This window comes from Thalassophryne amazonica, chromosome 11 (assembly GCF_902500255.1).
Source record: "Thalassophryne amazonica chromosome 11, fThaAma1.1, whole genome shotgun sequence".
Taxonomy (NCBI): domain Eukaryota; kingdom Metazoa; phylum Chordata; class Actinopteri; order Batrachoidiformes; family Batrachoididae; genus Thalassophryne; species Thalassophryne amazonica.
The window spans coordinates 38,931,377-38,954,458 of NC_047113.1; the positions used below are offsets into that span (position 1 = coordinate 38,931,377).

Consider the following 23,082-nt stretch of genomic DNA (forward strand, 5'->3'; position numbering starts at 1 on the left):
AGCTGGAGACCCTCCTGTCCTGTGCACCAACAGCATTTCCTGTATATTAGAGGTGGGCGTTACAGGGAATTTTGGTATTGATCCGATACCAAGTAAATACAGGCCCAGTATCACCGATATTGATACCGATACCAATACTTTTTCATATTTAAGCTTCATAGATGCAAGGGATCCAAAAGACCTAGGATAGAATTTCGCCAAACATTGTACGTGACAACAAAATACTTTATTATCACAATCAACATTTTTTTTTTTAAATATCACTCAACACAACTTAAAATCTCCTGAGGTAGAGGGCTGAAAAACCACAAGGGTGCACTGCTCTGTGTTGTGTGACACAGAGCAGTGCTGCTCTTACAGACAGAGAGTAGACTTTGATGAATCTGTATGCGCAGCAGTCAGCGCGTGTGGGAGAGAAAAAAAGCTTGAGTATTGATCTTTTTACACAAGGATCGTTCAATATCAATACCAGCGTTGGTATTGCTATTAGGATCGATCCACCCACCTCTACTGTATATTCGTTTTGTGAATCGTTCTGTAATTTACGTCAGTGGCATGGCCTAAGCAGAAGGTCACCCCTTTGAGTCTGGTCTGCTTGAGGTTTCTTCCTCAGAGGGAGTTTTTCCTTACCACTGCTGCTCTGGGGGTTAGTAAGGTTAGACCTTATTTGTGTGAGGCGCCTTGAGGCAACTGTTGTGATTTGGTGGTATATAGATTGAAAATGAAATTGACAGCTGTTTACTGTAATTTAACAGAGGGGCAGTAGTGTAGTAGTTTTTACAGTAGTAGGCATTGTATGTTACAGTAAACACACTGTACAGTCACACTGTGGAATAACAGTAGACTACGTTTGCTGTAAATTAGCGATTTTAAATTAGGAAAATTTTGCCAGTGCATTGGTACTCTCCGGCTGCTTCCTGGGGGGGGGGGGGGGTTGTAAAATGAACAGATATGCTGCAGGAGAATAAATGAGTTTGTGATTCATTTCCTCTGTCAGATGGGAGTGGAAGCTCATTCAACAGATTGATGAGTCGATGTGCGAGTCTGACCGGAAACTCTCAAGGTCTTTCCGGTGCCCTTTCCAGGTCGGCTTGTTTTTAAGAGGTCGGTTTTGTGTCCCTGCAGTGGGGGGGGAGGAAAAAAAAGAAAAACATATGAGAAGAGAAGCCTGAAGCCTCTCTCTTTCCACATTTTGATCCTCCAGCAAAGTGCACAGCCGACACTGTTGCTGCACTCGCTGTCCTCCCTGCAGCTCCTTCTCCAAATGTGATGCTGAAAATATGTAAATGGAATATAGATGTGATGCAGCTGTTCTCAGCCTCTCCATCCTGTCTCCCTCATTATTCTGCAGAATGTAATAAACAAAACAGCCATAAAAATGTCCTGTCAGGAACACGAGACGCATGATGAGCAGATTTTCACTCCCTAGTGTTACATAACAGATATCCCCCCCCCCCCCCCCCCTCCACATCTTCTGCACTGTAGCTCTCTTTGCTTCTTTTTTCTTGGAGATTCAGCTTTGTTTGTCTTCTGTTCACTAATAAACAGCAAAGCCTGTTTTCATGTGGGTAATATTAATTACCAGAAGGCACTTAGAGAGTGCCTAGGTCCACCAAGGCCACATATTGCTTCACATATTGCATCTGGATCCTGGATTCATAATATGTTCTGGATGGAATTCAAAATAAAATCCCTCATCTTGTAGGAAATTATCCATCTGCTCAACATATTTCATCAACATTCTCTCACAACTGTTTTGAGATAAATATTGCTATGTTGCTAGTATTTCAGATCACCTCCAAAACTGAATCACTTCCGACACATTATCGACCTGCTCACCAAATTTCATTGAAATCCATTCATTACTTTTTGAGTTATCAGCTCACAGCTCACAGACACACGCAGGTGAAAATGTACCTCCTTGGCAGAAGTAACAACTGTAAGTGTGATTAATTAGAACAACAGGCTTTTGGAGTCATAAAATACACAGAAAAAGTTCAAACGCAACCACAAAGGGGCTGAATTTAAAGTTTAAACTCCTTGCAAAATCTTCCACACATGGTGATGACAGAAATAAGGCTTTTTGAAACTTTGTACCAAATCAGCCAATTGCTGTACAAAAGTGATTCGGTTTTGAAATGCTGAATGAACAAATGAATGAAATAATGCTGAATATGAATGAATGAACTGTTTCAAACAATGATTATTTTTTTCAAAACAGTTGAAATGACAACTGAACCGACTCTTTCACAAATAATTTGCTATGCTGAAGTGCTCAAATTAGTAAATAAAAATTATTTCAGAGCATTATTTAAAGTTTTGAGAACTTCAAAACATTCAGTGAAACATTTCATCAGTAACTGAAACTCTTTCACAAACTATTCACTTTCTGAAACACGCCAAAAAAAAAAAAAAAAAAAAAAAAAAAGATTAAGCTCCAAACACAAAATTAACCAACTACTTAAAAACAATGATTCACTGGTTCAAAATGCTCAAAACTGTAAGTGAAACAACTGCTTCAAACAATGACTCATTGTTTCAAAACACCTGACACAGCAAATTAACCAAATTGTTTTCACTTTTCTGAAGCCCTCCAGTACTTGCTTCGCAACGCAATTTGCTGTTTGGGAACTCTCAAAATGTTCACTGAACGACCTGCTAAAAACAGGGACTGAATGTTTCAAAATGCCGCAATTGAAACTGAAACAGCTGCTTTAACTAACGATTGTTTGGGCCAACTCTTTTGCAAACAGTTCACTTTTTTTGAAGCACTCAAATTAGTAAATAAACAATGATTTCAGAACATTATTTAAAGTTTAAAGTTTTGAGAAGCTCAAAACATTCAGTGAAACACTTTCATCAGTAACTGAAACTCTTTTGCAAACTATTAACTTTCTGAAACACCCAAGTCAGTAAATAATTACAATTACTTCAAATAATTAACTTTTTCAGAATCTCAAAACAGGAAATGAGCCAGTTTCTTAAAACAATAATTCAATGTCACAAAGTGCTGTAAGTGAAACAATTGCTTCAAACAATGACTCATTGTTTCTCACACTCACTCACTCATCTTCAACCTGCTTATCCGGGACGGGTCATGGGGCTCATTCTTTCTAAACACTTGAAACAGCAAATGAACCAAATGTTTCACTTTTATGAAGCACTCCATTACTTGCTTCACAAAGCGATTTGTTGTTTGGGAACCCTCAAAAATGTCAACGAACCAACTACTAAAAACGGTGACTGTTTTAAAATGCCAAAATTGTAATTGCAATAGCTGTTTCAACTAAAGTTTCGAAACAGCTGAAATGGCAAATGGACAAACTGTTTAATACACAGTTTCCTTTTTTGAAACACTCAAACCAGTAAATAAAAATTATTTCAGAAAATAAGTCACTATTTTGAAATGCTCCTGATATGCTCCTGACATAAAACATTGCCTATCGATTTTGGGTCGTGACTCCTTCAATTTGTATTAAGAGCCCATAAGAGCTTGTTTGTTTGATTATTGGCAGGCAGATATGCAAAGAAAGGACTCCTTTTGCCATATTTTGCAATGTGTACAATTTGCTTGTTTGGCTATATATGTGTGTTCCCTGTTGGTCAATCTTTTTAAGCTTTGCTACACAAATAGTCTGTATAGGATCCAACCTTCCCTGCTGGTTTGTATCATCTTGATGTAAATTGCAAGAGAGACGCTTTTAATGAAAGAGAGGAAAATTGTCATGCTTGTCACATAATGTCACAGCGACGGGTTGTATGAGACTCTGTGTCAATGTGTCCACTATTTGAAGGTTGTGAAGTAGATACAACAATGCAGGCGGCACTAATGACCCACCAAATGTAACTACACCTCAACTACATCGCCTGTTCCTGAAGCATCACTTCGGTGCTGCTACTGTGACTGCAGCACAAACCAGAGAATGTCACATGAAGCTGACTTGAAAAAAATTTGACTTTGTAAACCTGAAACTGTTAACTTGTGTTTATCTTGAAAAGCAGTAAAGTTTCTGAGCTTGTTTATAGTACCTTGACATTTGTGCGGTGAGAACACCAGCAGGGTTTCCAGTTAAAATAACATGAAAGCATGACTGAAGAGTACCTGAACTGTTCCATTGTGTCCGTAGCCAGGTAGATGTACCAGTAGACCAGGTTGAAGAGTGCAAAACTAAGAGGGAAGAGGACACGAGCGTATTTGTCAATGGGGCTGGTGCCGGCTAGTTGTGGGATTTGGGGAAAAGCCGAACCCTGCTGGAGGAAAATCAGCAGGGGCGGAACATTGCCCGGCTCGCTGTCACACATTGAGTGGTTCCTCCTCTTCAGACCTTCCTGGTGGCTGATGTCTGAGTGCTGGGAGGGGACAATGTGATAGGGAGAAGAAAGAGGTAGGTGAGATCATTGTTACAGGTTATCTAACTCCACCAGCAACATTTTGGGTGGCTTTAATATGCTTTTTTCCTATACCTGTGATGGACTGGCATCCATTTTGGAATGGCAGCCAATTTGTATTTTTTTTTTTCATATTACATGAGATGAAAGTACCTTTTCCCCCTTTTTTCTTCTTTTTCCTCCTGAATATCTATATTTCAACACATAGCTTTCATATTCTACCGCTAAAATTCAAATTTTATTCATTTAAATTTTACGATAAGAAAAGAAAAGTAACAAGTAGGCTTGTTATTTTATTATAATATAATATAATATACGGAGGTGACGGTCTAGTGATTAAGCGGTGGGCTTGAGACCAGAAGATCCTCACTTCAAACCCCACCAGAGCAGAAAATCACTAAGAGCCCTTAGGCAAGGTCCTTAATTCCTCAGCTGCTTCTGGTGTGCAGTTGAGCGCCTTGTTTGGCAGCACCCTTGTATGGGTGAATGTGAAGCATCATTGTAAAGCACATTGAGTTTCTCATTCAGATGGAAAAGCACTATATCAATGCAGTCCATTTACTGTAATATAATTATTTGCAGTAGTTTCACAACACTAGTAAAAATAAATAAATAAATAAAAATAAAAGCTGAATGTGGTCTGGAACATAATTTAATTTTGGCACAAGATTGCATAAAAGTGTGCGATGAGGCAGTTCATTCATTTTCCATATACCTGCTTACTCCAATTAAGGATCGGGGGTGGGGGGGCTGGAGCCTATCCCAGCAGTCATAGGGCGCAAGGCAGAATACACCCTGGACATGATGCTAGTCTGTCACAGGGCCACATACTGTAGAGACGGACAAACACATTCATACCTGCACTCACACCTACAGCCAGTTTAGAGTCACCAGTTCACCTATTCTGCTTGTCTTCAGAAGTGGGTGCACGCTGAGGTAACCCACGCAAACATAGGAAGGACATGCAAACTCCACACAGAAAGGCCCAGGTGGGAAGCAATCCCATGACCTTCTTGCTGTAAGGCAACAGTGCTAACCACTAAGCTACCGTGCTGCCCGAGATCAGGAGATGTTAAAGCTTTTTTTTTTAACATACAAGCACATTGGAACTTTGTGTTTAGTATTTTTTGTGGAAGAACAAAAACAATGTAAACTAGAGCACTGCGCTCGTAAACCTCTGCCAACAGTAGATTCCAATTCCACAAAATTTTACCTTGGAAAAAAATTTCAACATTAAAGTCCTGTTACAATATACAATATAGGCCATATAATACAAAAAAACACGATCAACTTCCAAAAAAGGATAAATACAGTAGGATCAGACCTAATGAAAAGAATAATCAACAACAATAGTAAACCATAGAAAAGGGAAGTCAACAGGATTAAGGAAAAACTGCAGATAACGGATCAAACAAGCAAAGGAGATATAAAAAGGAAAATAGGCGAACAGCTAAAGAAGAATATCAAAGAACAAGGAGAGATCAAATCAAAGGTAAAACATTACATTGAAAATGTAAAAACGTTGGAAGTAGGAAAAAGGAAACCCTACCTGGACAAACTAAACAGGATGGAAGCACATAGCATCATGATGGCAAGAACAAGAATGCTGGCAGTAAAATGCAACTATAGGAATAAATATGCCAGTGTATCCTGTAGCTTCTGCAATGCTGAGGAGGAAACCCAAAAACATATACTAGAGGAATGCCAGCAAGTCAATAGGCAAGAATGCCCGAAAGTAACAACGGAGGATATCTTTGAAGAAGATACAATCAAATTAAGAGAAACTGCAAAAGCTCTTACACGGATCGAGGAAAAGCTAAAACACTAATGTGCTGCTCCCCCCTCAGAATGGTAGGGGAGTCCCCAGCAGACCTGGGAACGCACACACGAGAAGAAAGAAGTGGCTTTTCATAAGCTAAACTAGAGCGCCGCGCTCGAAGAGTGCAAACTTCCGCCAACCCTGGTTTCCAATTCCACAATTTGGAAACCATTCTAACAAGTCCTGTTAGATGTTGCTTTTCATAAGATAAAGTACAATAAAAAAATTATAGATAAAAAGGGCTTTTCAATGTTAAAAAGACTCAAATATCCGTTAAATCCGCAATACGGATCAGATGCGGAACCAACTTAGTCTGTTCACTGAGAGTGCCAGTTGTCACAAATGAGTGATTAAGGCACTTTTGATTGAGATATAATGCAAAATGTCCATTAAATTAGATTTTCAATGTTAAATTTAAATGTCCACAAAATCCACAATCCGGATCAGACCCGGATTAAACCTTGTCATTTGATAAAGGATATTATCCTACATAACACTCTCAAATATGAAAGAAATTTGATCTTTTTTAACAGAGTTATGGCAGCACGGTGGATTAGTGGTTAGCACTGTTGCCTCACAGCGAGAAGGTCATGGGTTCAATTCCCACCTGTGGCCTTTCTGTGTGGAGTTTGCGTGTTCTCCCTGTGTTTGCAAGGGTTCTCTCTGGGTACTCCGGCTTCCTCCCACATCCAAAGACACGCAGGTTAAGTGGATTGGAAACTTTAAACTGTCCGTAGGTGTGTGTGTATGTGTGTGTGTGTGTGCGGGTGTGAATGTATTTGTTTGTCTATATGTGGCCCTGCGACAGACTGGCATCCTGTCCAGCGTGTACCCTGCCTCGCACTCTATCACTGCTGGGATAGGCTCCAGCCCCCTGCGGCCCTTAATTGGACTAAGCAGTTGAAGATGAGTGAGTGTATGAATTTTTGAAAATTCGTTCAGTGATAAAGGATAGGGATTTTTCCAATTTTCCAATAGTTTTCCTGACTTTGACCTTTGACGTATGACCTTGAAAATTGAATCACATATACGAGGTCTGTCAATAAAGTAACGGTCCTTTTTATTCTTTCAAAAACTATATGGATTTCATTCATATGTTTTTATGTCAGATATGCTTGAACCCTCGTGCGCATGCGTGAGTTTTTCCACGCCTGTCGGTGACGTCATTCGCCTGTGAGCACGCCTTGGGAAGGAGTGGTCCCGCCCCGTCGTCGGATTTTCATTGTCTGGAAATGGCGGAATGAAAAGGACTTTTTTTCCATCAGAATTTTTTCAGAAGCTGTTAGAGACTGGCACCTGGAAACTATTCGAAAAATTTATCTGGCTTTCGGTGAAAATTTTACAGGCTTCACAGAGAATAAGGACTGTTACTACAGCTTTAAGGACTGCTTTAAGGATGGTCGGCGCGCCGCTCCGAACTGCGATGACGAGGCACAGACCACCGGACCATTTCTAAACGGATGGCTCTGTGGATACGAGACTGTCGTGTGCTCTTTCTCTGGTTATCACAAGAGCTGGACATCAGCCATTTTCCGGCAGATTTCACTTTTAACAAGAGATTTTGTCACGACCGATTCGCTGATGAAGTGAGACAAAGAACACCTCCGTTTCGGAGTGCCAGAGGACAAGTTAGGACATATCTATCTCAGCTTTCAGTGCTTACCAGTCGAGTGAGTATAAGAGAAATTGTGGAGAGCTGGACATGTCCCAACTTGTCCTCTAACACTCCGAAACGGAGGTGTTCCGTTGTCTCACTTCATCAGCGAATCGGTCGTGACGCGCGAAGCCTCCGCGCAGCTTTCCATGACAAAATCTCTTGTTAAAAGTGAAATCTGCCGGAAAATGGCTGATGTCCAGCTCTTGTGATAACCAGAGAAAGAGCACACGACGGTCTCGTATCCACAGAGCCATCCGTTTAGAAATGGTCCGGTGGTTTGTGCCTCGTTGTCGCAGCTCGGAGCGCGGCGCACCGACCGTCCTTAAAGCAGTCCTTAAAGCTGTAGTAACAGACCTTATTCTCTGTGAAGCCCATAAAATTTTCACCGAAAGCCAGATAAATTTTTCGAATGGTTTCCAGGTGCCAGTCTCTAACAGCTTCTGAAAAAATTCTGATGGAAAAAAAGTCCTTTTCATTCCACCATTTCCAGACAATGAAAATCCGACGAGGGGGCGGGATCACTCCTTCCCAAGGCGTGCTCACAGGCGAATGACGTAACCAACAGGCGTGGAAAAACTCACGCATGCACACGAGGGTTCAAGCATGTCTGACGTAAAAACATATGAATGAAATCCATATAGTTTTTTGAAAAAAATAAAAAGGACCGTTACTTTATTGACAGACCTCATATATATATACACACAGTTATTAATACATAAAGCTGTATAGAAAAGATTTTTATAAAAATAAAGCAAAATGGAGAAGCTTTGTGGATACATGGATCCAGATATGGTGAAAGAGAGAACTGTCAGCTTTATAATATAGCACCTTCAACTGCACCACAGACTAAAACAGTTAAATGTGGTCTATTAAACATTAGATCTCTCTGTTCTAAGTCCCTGTTGGTAAATGATATAATAATTGATCAACATATTGATTTATTCTGCCTTACAGAAACCTGGTTACAGCAGGATGAATATGTTAGTTTAAATGAGTCAACACCCCCGAGTCACACTCACTGTCAGAATGCTCGTAGCACGGGCCGAGGCGAAGGATTAGCAGCAATCTTCCATTCCAGCTTATTAATTAATCAAAAACCCAGACAGAGCTTTAATTCATTTGAAAGCTTGACTCTTAGTCTTGTCCATCCAAATTGGAAGTCCCAAAAACCAGTTTTATTTGTTATTATCTATCGTCCACCTGGTCGTTACTGTGAGTTTCTCTGTGAATTTTCAGACCTTTTGTCTGACTTAGTGCTTAGCTCAGATAAGATAATTATAGTGGGCGATTTTAACATCCACACAGATCCTGAGAATGACAGCCTCAACACTGCATTTAATCTATTATTAGACTCTACTGGCTTTGCTCAAAATGTAAATGAGTCCACCCACCACTTTAATCATATCTTAGATCTTGTTCTGACTTATGGTATGAAAATAGAAGACTTAACAGTATTCCCTGAAAACTCCCTTCTGTCTGATCATTTCTTAATAACATTTACATTTACTCTGATGGACTACCCAGCAGTGGGGAATAAGTTTCATTACACTAGAAGTCTTTCAGAAAGCGCTGTAACTAGGTTTAAGGATATGATTCCTTCTTTATGTTCTCTAATGCCATATACCAACACAGTGCAGAGTAGCTACCTAAACTCTGTAAGTGAGATAGAGTATCTCGTCAATAGTTTTACATCCCCATTGAAGACAACTTTGGATGCTGTAGCTCCTCTGAAAAAGAGAGCTTTAAATCAGAAGTGCCTGACTCCGTGGTATAACTCAAACTCGTAGCTTAAAGCAGATAACCCGTAAGTTGGAGAGGAAATGGCGTCTCACTAATTTAGAAGATCTTCACTTAGCCTGGAAAAAGAGTCTGTTGCTCTATAAAAAAAGCCCTCCGTAAAGCTAGGACATCTTTCTACTCATCACTAATTGAAGAAAATAAGAACAACCCCAGGTTTCTTTTCAGCACTGTAGCCAAGCTGACAAAGAGTCCGAGCTCTATTGAGCTGAGTATTCCATTAACTTTAACTAGTAATGACTTCATGACTTTCTTTGCTAACAAAATTTTAACTATTAGAGAAAAAATTACTCATAACCATCCCAAAGACGTATCGTTATCTTTGGCTGCTTTCAGTGATGCCGGTATTTGGTTAGACTCTTTCTCTCCGATTGTTCTGTCTGAGTTATTTTCATTAGTTACTTCATCCAAACCATCAACATGTTTATTAGACCCCATTCCTACCAGGCTGCTCAAGGAAGCCCTACCATTATTTAATGCTTCGATCTTAAATATGATCAATCTATCTTTGTTAGTTGGCTATGTATCACAGGCTTTAAGGTGGCAGTAATTAAACCATTACTTAAAAAGCCATCACTTGACCCAGCTATCTTAGCTAATTATAGGCCAATCTCCAACCTTCCTTTTCTCTCAAAAATTCTTGAAAGGGTAGTTGTAAAACAGCTACTGATCATCTGCAGAGGAATGGTCTATTTGAAGAGTTCAGTCAGGTTTTAGAATTCATCATAGTACAGAAACAGCATTAGTGAAGGTTACAAATGATCTTCTTATGGCCTCGGACAGTGGACTCATCTCTGTGCTTGTTCTGTTAGACCTCAGTGCTGCTTTTGATACTGTTGACCATAAAATTTTATTACAGAGATTAGAGCATGCCATAGGTATTAAAGGCACTGCGCTGCGGTGGTTTGAATCATATTTGTCTAATAGATTACAATTTGTTCATGTAAATGGGGAATCTTCTTCACAGACTAAGTTAATTATGGAGTTCCACAAGGTTCTGTGCTAGGACCAATTTTATTCACTTTATACATGCTTCCCTTAGGCAGTATTATTAGACGGTATTGCTTAAATTTTCATTGTTACGCAGATGATACCCAGCTTTATCTATCCATGAAGCCAGAGGACACACACCAATTAGCTAAACTGCAGGATTGTCTTACAGACATAAAGACATGGATGACCTCTAATTTCCTGCTTTTAAACTCAGATAAAACTGAAGTTATTGTACTTGGCCCCACAAATCTTAGAAACATGGTGTCTAACCAGATCCTTACTCTGGATGGCATTACCCTGACCTCTAGTAACACTGTGAGAAATCTTGGAGTCATTTTTGATCAGGATATGTCATTCAAAGCGCATATTAAACAAATATGTAGGACTGCTTTTTTGCATTTATGCAATATCTCTAAAATCAGAAAGGTCTTGTCTCAGAGTGATGCTGAAAAACTAATTCATGCATTTATTTCCTCTAGGCTGGACTATTGTAATTCTTATTATCAGGTTGTCCTAAAAGTTCCCTGAAAAGCCTTCAGTTAATTCAAAATGCTGCAGCTAGAGTACTAACGGGGACTAGAAGGAGAGAGCATATCTCACCCATATTGGCCTCTCTTCATTGGCTTCCTGTTAATTCTAGATAGAATTTAAATTCTTCTTCTTACTTATAGGTTTTGAATAATCAGGTCCCATCTTATCTTAGGGACCTCCTAGTACCATATCACCCCAATAGAGCGCTTCGCTCTCAGACTGCAGGCTTACTTGTAGTTCCTAGGGTTTGTAAGAGTAGAATGGGAGGCAGAGCCTTCAGCTTTCAGGCTCCTCTCCTGTGGAACCAGCTCCCAATTCAGATCAGGGAGACAGACACCCCTCTGCTACTTTAAGAGTAGGTTTAAACTTTCCTTTTTGCTAAAGCTTATAGTTAGGGCTGGATCGGGTGACCCTGAACCATCCCTTAGTTATGCTGCTATAGACGTAGACTGCTGGGGGGTTCCCATGATGCACTGTTTCTTTCTCTTTTTGCTCTGTATGCACCACTCTGCTTTTAATCATTAGTGATCAATCTCTGCTCCCCTCCACAGCATGTCTTTTTCCTGGTTCTCTCCCTCAGCCCCAAACAGTCCCAGCAGAAGACTGCCCCTCCCTGAGCCTGGTTCTGCTGGAGGTTTCTTCCTGTTAAAAGGGAGTTTTTCCTTCCCACTGTAGCCAAGTGCTTGCTCACAGTGGGTCGTTTTGACCGTTGGGGTTTTACATAATTATTGTATGGCCTTGCCTTACATATAAAGCGCCTTGGGGCAACTGTTTGTTGTGATTTGGCGCTATATAAAAAAAAAATTGATTGATTGATTTGGTGGACGTATGCACTCTGAGTCCCCCTCTAATTTTTAAATTCATTCAATATATGATCCAAATGTCATGTTTTGTAAATTACAAAGGGCACACACAGCACCTACCAATCAGTGGCAGTGATCAACCATTACAGGTCTACAAGTGTCCTAAATACTGAGGCAATAAGAGCTATTTCAGACTCAAATTTGATAAAGAACAGTTGGAACACTGAATGGAGAGGACGTGCAACTGCTGAAGGTTACGTGCACACAGAAGACAGAAAGTTTAGAAAAGTTAGCTGCTCACAGAGATCGTGTCGTCATCGTCGCTGCCGGAAGCCAGCACCTCCAGTCTGTCCTGTCTGGCTTTCTGTTTCTTTAGACGATGAGCCTGCAGGGTGGCAAAGTAGTTCACCGCCGCAAACTCAACCAGCGCTGACGCCACGAAGGCGAAACACACGGCGATGAACCAATCCATGGCCGTGGCATAGGCCACTTAGGCAGTGACTGACGGGCGCTGATGCTTAAGGTTGTCATGGTGAGGACCGTGGTGGCACCTGGTGGTTAAAAAAGCACAGACTGGGATAGAGAACATGACAAATGCACACATGGTTTCATGTTTAACTCATCGGTTTCACTGGGTGCATACCAGCAACGGTGCGTGCAGGAACCGATTCCTTATTGATCCAGAAGGACACTTGCGACAGCACAACAACCATGATGAGGGGAATGTAGGTCTGTATGAGGTAATAGCCGAGCTTCCTCTGGAGGTGGAAATGAACGACCTGCACCGAGTAACGACCTGCAAGATAACCAGTATGCGTGACCTCGATGTGTGACCTTGAAAACAGGATGGCTGCTGTGGGGAGATGTATAGTTACAGTATAGAGCTGCTCTCAGGAATGGCTTGGCCACTCGCTGCAAGGCAGCATGTGAGAGGAAAAGGAAGGAGCAAGGAGAAGAGACCGGCTCAGAAAGGGAGGGGAGGGAGCACAGCAGGTATTTGAAAATGGGGTAAAAGAGAGGAAACTATCATGTGCAGACATTCACAGATGAAATGCATGCTTGTATATGTTGTAACACCTTCGTCCCTTCTTCTTGCCTGATTTTGTTCTCTCTGATAGGAAGCTGCTTGCGCCACAGCAGGACAGTGCTCCTCTTCTCTTCTCTGCACGCTGGACCTCCCTCATGTCTTCTTGTCATCCGCTGATCTTTAAACCCTATACTTCTTTATTAAAGCCTGACCACTTAAGCATCGACTGCTCAAAGAAGTCTGTTTTTCTATCGATGCACTGCAGGGGAATAATGGACACTACTGCAGCATGCATTTATTCATTTGTTCAGGATCATTTTCAAATTGCAGTGGACATGTGAGTGCAGGTGTGACTTTCCTGGGGAAAAGTGTTATCATTTTGACTATGGTTGGTCCAGTGGTAAGCACAGTTCTGATAACCGCTAATTAGCGGAGCTATCGTTTTCGTTAGACTATTAGCTTTTCAGCTAACGTTGAAGTCTCGTTTGAACCCTGTGTGATATTGCGGTATTTGACCACTTATGGGGACAGTCATTCCCATTCTGCAATATATACACAGCATAACTTCACATGGGAAAAATGGTGGACTGTGTTCTAGCACTTGGCTATAAATTATAAAGAAAGACGCACACTCAGGTAAGTAGCATAGCCAGTCTGTGTATGTTGTTCCAGTGTACAATGTCGTAACGTCCGGGGTCAGTGCCTATCATAATAAGAGTCTGTCAACTAAACTAGACCCCGTAACATCCTCCTTTACAAAACAAGAGATCTCAATGCATAAAGAAACACTGAGCATAGTGGAGGTCTGTCTAAGTGAATAAACAAACCTGTTTGCCGAGTCATTAACTTTTAACCTTTAACATATGAGGAACTAAACTGTAACAAACAAAACATCCAAACATATTTTATATATATATATATATATATATATATATATATATATATATATATATATATATATATATATATATATTGCATATTGCTACATTAATCTGTCATCTGTAAAAACAAGATGAAAACATATCAACAAACATATTGCATATTGCTACATTCATCTGTCATCCCCCTCCCCTTTGAATTTTTTTTTTTCAAATGCTCGAGCATGCAGCTCACAGATTCAGTCTCTGAGGTGGTTTTGACAATCTCCCGGCCCTAGTGTATGTGCTGATGTGGGAAGGAAGCTGCTGCCCGAGTTCTGGGGAAGCAACAGGATCCGGTATGGCAGGGCTGGACACAACCCCTGGCGTTTGGGGCCCTGAGTGTGCACTTCAGGTGCTGATGTGTATGTGTGGGCTCATGAGTGTCTATGGCTGCTGAGGAGGTGGGCTCTGCCACTCTCAGGTCCACTCTATTTGCGCCGGTATAGGGTACCTTCGACATCCACCAGGTAGGACCTGACACATCGGCTTGGCATGGGCTTCATTCTAATCGACTCACCAATCTCCAGCTCAGGTAAGTCTTTCGTGGTGCGGTCATAAGTGCTTTGCAATCTGACGACAATGGGGCAACTTCTCTGTGATGCCCAATGTCACACTTGGCTCGAGAAGTTTGTTTGTCACAGGAATGGAGTTTTGAGCCTCCTGGACATGAGGCGTTGTGCGGGACTGCTGTCCATGTTCTCTGTAGGTGTGTTTCTCCAGTGCAAGATGGCTTTCCAAGGGGTCTGCCCCATCTCGTGCTGCTCTGCGAAGAAGGTTTTTTGCTATTTTAAACCGCCCGACTAAGCCTTCCTATTTTATTTTGGGTGTCTTGGTGAGGAGGTCACATGGTCAAACTCCACTCGAGGGCAAATTGCTTGAACAGGGAGCCAAACTGTGGGCCATTGTCTGTGATGACCTTGTCTGGCTGGCCATGATGAGCAAATTGGGACTTGCAGCGCTGATGACTGTGTCTGCCGACAGGTCTTGGAAGGAGCTCATCTCCAAAAATCTGAATAAATGGTCGCCGATGAGCAGGTATCCTTTTGTCTATGGGTAAACAAGTCCATGCTGACGATTTGCCATGGCCGTGCGGGTAGCTCATGTGAGAGCATGGATTCTTTCTGCTGTTTGTGAGCATATCCATTGCAGGTTTAGCAGTGCACTACATAGTCCTTGATATTCTGCCTGCATATTGGGCCAGTAAAGTGTCTCTTTAGCTTGTCTGTAGCAGGCATCACCTCCAATATGGCTGGAGTGTATGCGGTAAGCAGTCTCTGGACGCATGGACTTTGGTATGATGACCTTTTGGCCCCGGAAAAGGGATGCCGTTCTGCACGATGATCTCATCGCCGAAAAGGCCAGTATTCACGAATGCAGTGTGGTGTGATTCTTTTGCCTCTGGCCAACCTGCAAGCACATTGGACTTGACCAGACTGCAAGCATTCTTCCCTATCAGTGTGTCGCCTAATCTGTTCAAGTCACTGATCGCTCACATTCAAGTACTCTGCCTCGTTAATGTGCTGTGCATCGTCCTGTTCTCACTGCAGTGAACAGATGTTCTGACGTGTGTAGAACCGTGCCGAGGCCTGAGCACTTGGCCTTGCCCTGCTGAGTGTGTGCCACTGATGAACATCTCCACCCCGGTGTTTTGTAGACATTCTCAGTGTGTAGGTTTTGCAATGTCAAACGCATTGCTCTGGAGGCTCTTGACCACAAGCCTCTGATATCCATATTCAGCAGCCTCTTCTGAGTGCACCAGTCTCAACTGTGTATGAGATCATGCCCATACAGGTATGGGTGGAACCTCTGACAATGCAAAGCGCAATGCTGAGACGAACTCTTTTTCAATCTTGGGCATAATGTCTCTCTGTAGGTGGTAAGTGCGCATGGATGTTGCAAAGTGGAATTGGGCTGGGCCGTCCTGCAGGAGCAGCAATAGTCCCTCTGGCTGGAGTCGCTCTGCACCGTGACAGGCCGCGTGACGTCATAGTAGCGTAACACCGGCATGGATGAGGCTAGGGACTTTAGCTCGGACACTGCGCATCATGCTTGGGGAGCCAGTGCCATGGGGTGTCTTTGTCCAGCAAGCACCGAGTGGTTCGCAGACGGCCACAGGTGTGGCATGAACTTCGCAGGTAGTTGGCAAAACCTATGAGACGTTGCACACCTTTCGCGTCCTCTGGGTTGGGCATGTCCACAATGGCCTTCACTTTTTCAGGGTCAGGCTTTAACCCAGTGGCTGACAGAATGTGACCATGGAAGGGACTTCTGTCAACTTGAACTGCAGTTTTGTCAGGCTTAGTCGGAGTTTCATCTCCCTGCAGCGCTCCATCACTGCCCGCAGGTTCGCATCATGGTCTCTCTCTGCTTCCTTGTCTGTGTCTCCACAACCCACGACTAAAATGTCATCAGCAATGGGTTCATCCCCTTTCAGCCCTGCTAGAAGCTCATGTTGATTGCGCTGGTAGACCTCTGGGGCCACCGAGACCCCAAAAGTTAGCTTCAGCCAGCGCTTCCTGCCCCAGGGGGTCCAGAATGTGGTCATTTGGCTCTTCGTCATCCAGCTTACACTGCAGGAACGCATGCTTGGCATCCACTAAGCTGAAAAGCCTGGCCTTTGGCAACTTGTATAAGACATCCTCAAGCGTAGGCATGATGTAGTGCAGGGGTGGGCAATCATGTGCCATGAAGGGCCGAGACACTGCAGGTTTTCCTTACAACCAACCACCTCAGCAGGTGATTTCATTGACAATCAGGTGTTTATATTCAGGGGAGAAGCTCATCAGCAACCCACCTGCTGAGGGGACTGGTGGCAAGGAAAACCTGCACTGTCTCGGCCCTCGTTACCCACCCCTGATGTAGTGTGAGCATTTCAGGGCTTTATTCAAGAATTTCGGGTCCAAGCACATCCTCAATTTGCCTGGCTTTTTCACTATGACCATATTACTGATCCAATCAGTCAGTTCACTGACATCTGCCATGTGTCCATCTGCTTGGTATTGGTCCAGCAAGGCTTTCACGTCCGCTTTCATTGCTATGGGGACATTGCGGGGCGCACATTGAACAGGGGCGACGGTTGGGTCCAACTCAAAATGAACTACCCCAGGCACAGATTCTACCAGTGAGTTCAACACATCCCCATATTGTTGGATCAATTGTTCATTGGTAAGAGCCTTGGAGTTGGTGTGCTCCACTGTGTGCACATCTGCAGGGATCATGAACTTGATGAGTCCGAGGCGCTCGCAAGTGGAGCCTGACACCAAGGGCTTTTGACTTGTCTTGACAACTTGGAATGCCAATTGATGAGTCTCGCCTTTGATCACACTCTCAGTTTCAAAGATGCCCATGGATGTTAACATGTCTCCAGAATACAGCTTTAGTCTAGTATTACTGGGCTTCAGTGCTGTATTAGGTGCCAGCTTCATTTTGTCTTTGTAGCTCATTACATCACAAGTGGCCCCTGAATCAAGCTGGCACTGCTGCGACTTCTGATTTATTTGCAGTGTAACAAACCATTTTTTCCCTTTTGCCTGCATTGCTCCAATTGACTCATGCATGTATATGTATATGCCCTCATTGTTTGCCTCTGAATCATATAACTCCTCTACACAGTGCAGCTTCTTGTCATTTCTTTTACTCTTCATGCACAACTTTGCAAAGTGATTTTGTGTGCCACATGATTTACATACCTTCCCAAATGCTGCACAATGCTGCCTGCCCTTTCGGTGTGTGTAGCCGCAGTATTTGCACATTTCTGTCTCTGCGACTGGAGGGGGAGAATCACTCGGTTTCGATTTGTTCGGCCTGAACCGTTGCTTGGCAACTGCGTGGACAGCGTCCGCGTGCGGCATGGAGTCAGTGGACACTATCATTTTCATTCGAATGTCTGTCTGCTCTGCTGCGCGGCACATTTCGATAGCACTGACAAGTGTTAGTCCTTTTCCCTAAGCAGTCTGCAACCGCGTGGCCTTCATCCGAAATGCCCAGTACAATTTTATCGCGAATCATTGCATCCTTCAACTGCCCGTATTCGCATGTTGCAGCTTTCTCTCTCAGCCTGGTAATAAAAGTGTCCTATACTTTCCCCATCTTCCTGCTTGCAACGCCCAAACATGTATCTCTCATAAATTACGTTCTTAGCGGGTTTGAAGTACCCTTCCAGAGCATTCAGTATGGATACAGGATCATCCTGCTGAGCAGCGGTAAGCTTTAAGTTGACGGTAAATGTGTCTGCACTCACTTCCCATCACAGTCCGTAGCATAGCTGCTTGCACAATTCTTCGGTCTGCCAGATAGCCCCGTGACAAGCGAATAAATCTCAAACTCTGCCCGGAATGTTTCCCAATTTGCACATCCAGTCACCAGTAAAGCACATCGGTGATGGCGGGGGAATATTGACGGCCATGCCTGGAAAGTTGGCGGCTATGCCTGGCTCAGCAACGTGTTGCTGTTGTTGTGAGGGTTCTGCTGGCCCACCATAAACATTTGCTTCCTGTGACGTGGCGAATAACGTAGGTTACGAAGCTGTGAATTCACTAACTAACTTCTGACACCATGTTCTGGCGCTTGCTATAAATTATAAAGAAAGACGCACACTCAGGTAAGTAGCATAACCAGTCTGTGTATGTTGTTCCAGCGTACAATGTCGTAACGTCCGGGGTCAGTGCCTATCATAATAAGAGTCTGTCAACTAAGCTAGACCCCGTAACAGACTGTTTTGTTTTTGGCTGCAATCACGGAAGCAGTTGCAAAAAGTTGTTTTTTTTTCGGTTCCCGGTGGAGAAGGGTAGATAAGGCAAATGGGAGATGTCATGTCTGTAAGTGTTAGCCTACACAGCTAACCAGAGTAGCTGCAGTCTCTCGCCTGCAAAAACCGCCTCGACATTTTTGTGCTCTGGGTCATAAACAAATCACAACACATGTCCACTCTGCATCATCACTTTTTCTTTGTATTTTCACTTTGTTTGCGCGTAATTTGCCCAAAAAACTCAGATAAATACATGTTTTTGTCCCCGGAAGTAGAGAAATTACATCATATGCATCATATTTTACCCCTTTAGCACCCACCCTCAAATGAGACTGCGCTGTCCAATTAGCTTCCACTAAATTTAGTTCCACTAACTTTTAGTCTGCTAACATTTTATTTATTTTATTTATTTATTTATTTGCTGGTAAATTGAGTAAATTTAACAGTCAAAAATGTTTGTAAAACCCTAAAATCATACATGCTAGTTCCTGTTAATGAATGCAGACAGCTAGCTAACACAAGAAGTTACACAGTGGACAAAAAACACAAAAACGGTATGTAAGCATCTCAAAAGTCAGTATTTTTATTTACTTATTTATTTTTCGTGCATTTGTTTTGTGGTTGTGAACGCAATACGGGTGAGCCATAGGTCCATTAATGGCTTATAAATGTATAGAGAGAGATAAACTGTGATTTCTACCCTTACCAAAAAATAGTACTGATAAGTATATAAAAAGTAAACTGGAAGTATACTTGAAACATACTTGCATGTACTACTTTTTGGTAAGGGTAATACTGCGATTTACTGTTTTTTATAAAAGTGATGACAGTGTTTGGGGTTTTATTTATTTTTGTGTATTTGTTTTCTGTCTGTGATCGCCTTTGAATTTACCCCGCAGCCCCTTAAACTCAAAACTGGCTTATCAGTAGCCGACGGTGTACAGAGTCAATACTAAAAGTTAGCGGTTCCGCTAAATATTTTAGTGGTTTATCGGTTTAATGTTGTAAAAGTTAACTTTTCATTTCATGGTTTAATTTGTTATTGAAGCTGACTTTTCAGTTAGCTATGCCCACCACTGGGTTGGTTTCCCATTGTATTTTTTATATATATATATATACTCGATTGTCAATGTTTTGGTGCCATAAAATATTGTGTACCCAAGTGAGCCCTAAGAACAGCCCTGTGGTAAAAGTGGTGTTGTAGAACACTGTAAGTAATTTATATTTGCAATGCTAGGTTAAATCATGATCCACAAAATGGGAATGATCGGGGGTACTTTTGTGTAAAAGTCGGTGAAAGTGGACAGTGGGGTACAATATGCAATAATCTGGAATTCACATTTCATTCATATGGAAGCAGATATAAAATAGTAGGTAATACAAATTTTTCCAACAATGTTTGCTCAAAATCAGGCCAATTTTGAAATTAGGGCAACAAAAATGGCAATGGGTGAGTGTTACCTGTGTTTGATTTGAAAGTCTCACTGGACACAGTCTGTCCCACCAGGTCATATTGCAAGAGGCTCATGGACTCTTTGGGACACTCGACAGACATCATTGGCCCCTTTCTCCAGGTGAACACAATTTCACTGCTGGTGTAGGCGACTAAGATAGCAAAGACATCTCAAAGCATGCTCCGACGGCAGTGTGTTGCGTGTGTTCATGAACACTTTTGCAGTACTCACAGCTTCCAAACCGGAGAGGACAGGAATGGCCGTCCATGGGGAAGTCCATCAGGCTCATGGGACAGTCTGCACTGATTGTCAGTCTATAACAGATACAGAAATCATTCTCAGTTATCCACTCTAACATGTCCATGAAGGACATCAGCAAACTTGTAGTATCCCTGATTACCTCATGGTGTAGAGGATGGTCCCGTTTTGCATGATGCGAAACAGCTTGTTGGGTGTGGTCATGTTATGTGAAATGGACTTCTTAGAATTTCTGAAGAATGTGTCTGGTGTCCAGATCTTGTCCACCATGCGATTGTTCAGACGAAGGATTTCAATTGGGCCCTCAAATTTCAGCCGTTCATCCACCCACATCTGACGGAAGAACATGTCCATGGTGTAGTCCTGAGGTGAACATACATACCCCATTACTGGACTGAAACAACCTTAAAGGGATCATGATTTGTACCATCTGTTTTTAATCAACCTTGCACATTACGCATCCATGAAGTCTCATAATTCTATGGCAATGCAAATTATTGGTTGAGTGAATAGGGTTTTTAAAAGGGAATAGTGTGCACCATCTGTCATGCGTAGTTTCATGTTACGGGGTAAAATATGTCATAGAATCCAATGGACACTGACCTTGTTTGACCTTTACTTTGGAGACCAAGCATTCAACACAGTCAAACCTATTCCAGTTATTAATCCTATTAGCTCAACCAGTTAATTTGCATCATCTTTTTTTTGTTTGTTTTTTTTTACAAAAACTGGTGTCACAGAGCTTCATTTTTATTATCACACACACACACACACCTACAAAGTATGTATATTTTACCATTCACAACCTACTTGGTAAATAATTGTTGTTAATATTATTTATTATTTATCTTTTTTATTGCTTGTGAGTGCAATAAATAGTTGAAGCCATGTATTGTGAGTTGACTGCAACCATTATATTTTTTTACAGAACCTTTTCTCTTGGTTGCAGTTCCAAAATCAAGACCCCAAATGAAACATTATTCCTTTTCTCCACCTCTACATTGACTCTCTCAGTGTCACATTGTGCTTCTTTTCTTTCTCACTTACGTATTGTTTTCTGCTGTGTGACAAAACAGTCTGTCTTTAGCATGACAGACAGGAGTCAGGATTCTGTTGCAGCCATACACAAAATGAAATCGGTATTCCTGGCATTCCTTTGTTGTTTTACGTCTAATATGGCTAACATCTTTTTTTTAACAAGTACTTTTAAAAACAGCTCCATCTCTTGATCTGTCCAAGCATACCACAACATGTTTGAAGGTATGTCATGTGATTTCATATCATGGGATGTGACCTAAATGCTGCATCTCCACTTTGCAATGTTTTACTTTGTCAAATCGTCTGGAATAAAAACACCCCATGCCAGCGTATAAACATTTATGCAATATTTGGGAGGGTTTGTTTTTTTAAATTCATGTGTTTCCATTTCTCATTTTTTGTTCACAGTTTTAAATGACACCTTATGCAAACACGGCTTGAGAGGTTTTAGATGTAAACAATTATGTAAGGGCGTGTCTACATCTGTTCATGGTTAAAGATGGGGCTGGAAAACAGTATCTTCCATGCACAGACAGTTACTAATGTATGAGATTTGTAATGGACAATTACATATAAACACAGCATTTCTTCCTTTGTGCATGATTCTACACAGAGTTTTATAGTTTGAAGAAAAGGTGTATAATATGACCCCTTTGAATTCAGTTTATAGAGACATCATTTACCAACCTGAGAAGAGAGAGAAAAAAACAATGACATTATGCAAACAGTCAAAGGTGAGAAAAGATGATGAGGCAGTGATGAATGTCACTCATCCCAGACAACAATTAATCAATCCAATCAGCCATTCCTTCTGTCTGACATGTTGTCATATTGATTTAGAGGTCATCAATAATGGAGTTATAGGGCTGGTCAAACAGATTACAGCTCATTAGATGGTCTTATGGCAGATTGCCCCAAATGCAGACATTCTCTGAAGCATTCGTATCTCCCACAGTCAGCACGTATATAAGAGCTAGAAATAAAAACTTACCATTTCAACATCTGAAACAGGCCCAAAACTGGTGACAAAGATGTCTGTTTTCACCTCCGTAACACCCCCTGTGGCAAGAATTCACAATCGTGCAACTCACACACAATATCTTTTTTGAAATATAGTCACAACAGCGATGGCTTTGGAGGAGCGACACAAAGGTTTGAGATTAACCATTTTAAGATATACCTCCAGATCCAGGCCGCAGTCTGTTGTCATAACCATCCAAAAGTCGATCCAGAATTCTCGTGATGTTGTCAGAGTAGATCCTTTCATTTGCATGCACATTACTGAGACTTTGATAATAAGAGAGAGAGTGAGGAGGGAAAAAAGCAAAAAAAAAAAAAAAAAAGGCTCAATGCATTCAATTTAATTATTTAAGAATAAAGAGAAGACTTACTTTATCCACCAAACTAATGTAAGTAAACCTGTTGTCAGGATGTCCATTCTCTGCAGAATTACCAGGTTTCCCCCCTCACCTATTGGAGCAACTTATACTTCATATGTTAGATATGTGAAAGGAGTAAAAGCAGTCTTTAAGAGTGTGGTTAAACCGGCTGCTGATGTGCATTGAAGACAAGAGGCAGGAATCAGTGTGGTAATCTAATTAACAAATTAGAAAAGCCACTCTATTTTTAGACAAACAGTGGATTCAACT

At 41.8% G+C, this 23,082-nt stretch overlaps 1 protein-coding gene across 1 annotated transcript; it reads right to left on the minus strand.

Moving 5' to 3' along the window:
- Positions 1-934: 934 nt before the first annotated feature.
- gabra6a (gamma-aminobutyric acid type A receptor subunit alpha6a) lies at positions 935-23,039 on the minus strand. Its single transcript, XM_034181248.1, is given in 11 exon segments — positions 935-1,119; positions 4,103-4,350; positions 12,291-12,478; positions 12,481-12,540; positions 12,633-12,785; positions 20,145-20,288; positions 20,369-20,451; positions 20,538-20,758; positions 22,425-22,492; positions 22,614-22,720; positions 22,825-23,039. Coding segments are annotated over 11 exon segments (1,341 nt in total). The 5' UTR covers positions 22,872-23,039; the 3' UTR covers positions 935-1,097.
- Positions 23,040-23,082: the final 43 nt, after the last annotated feature.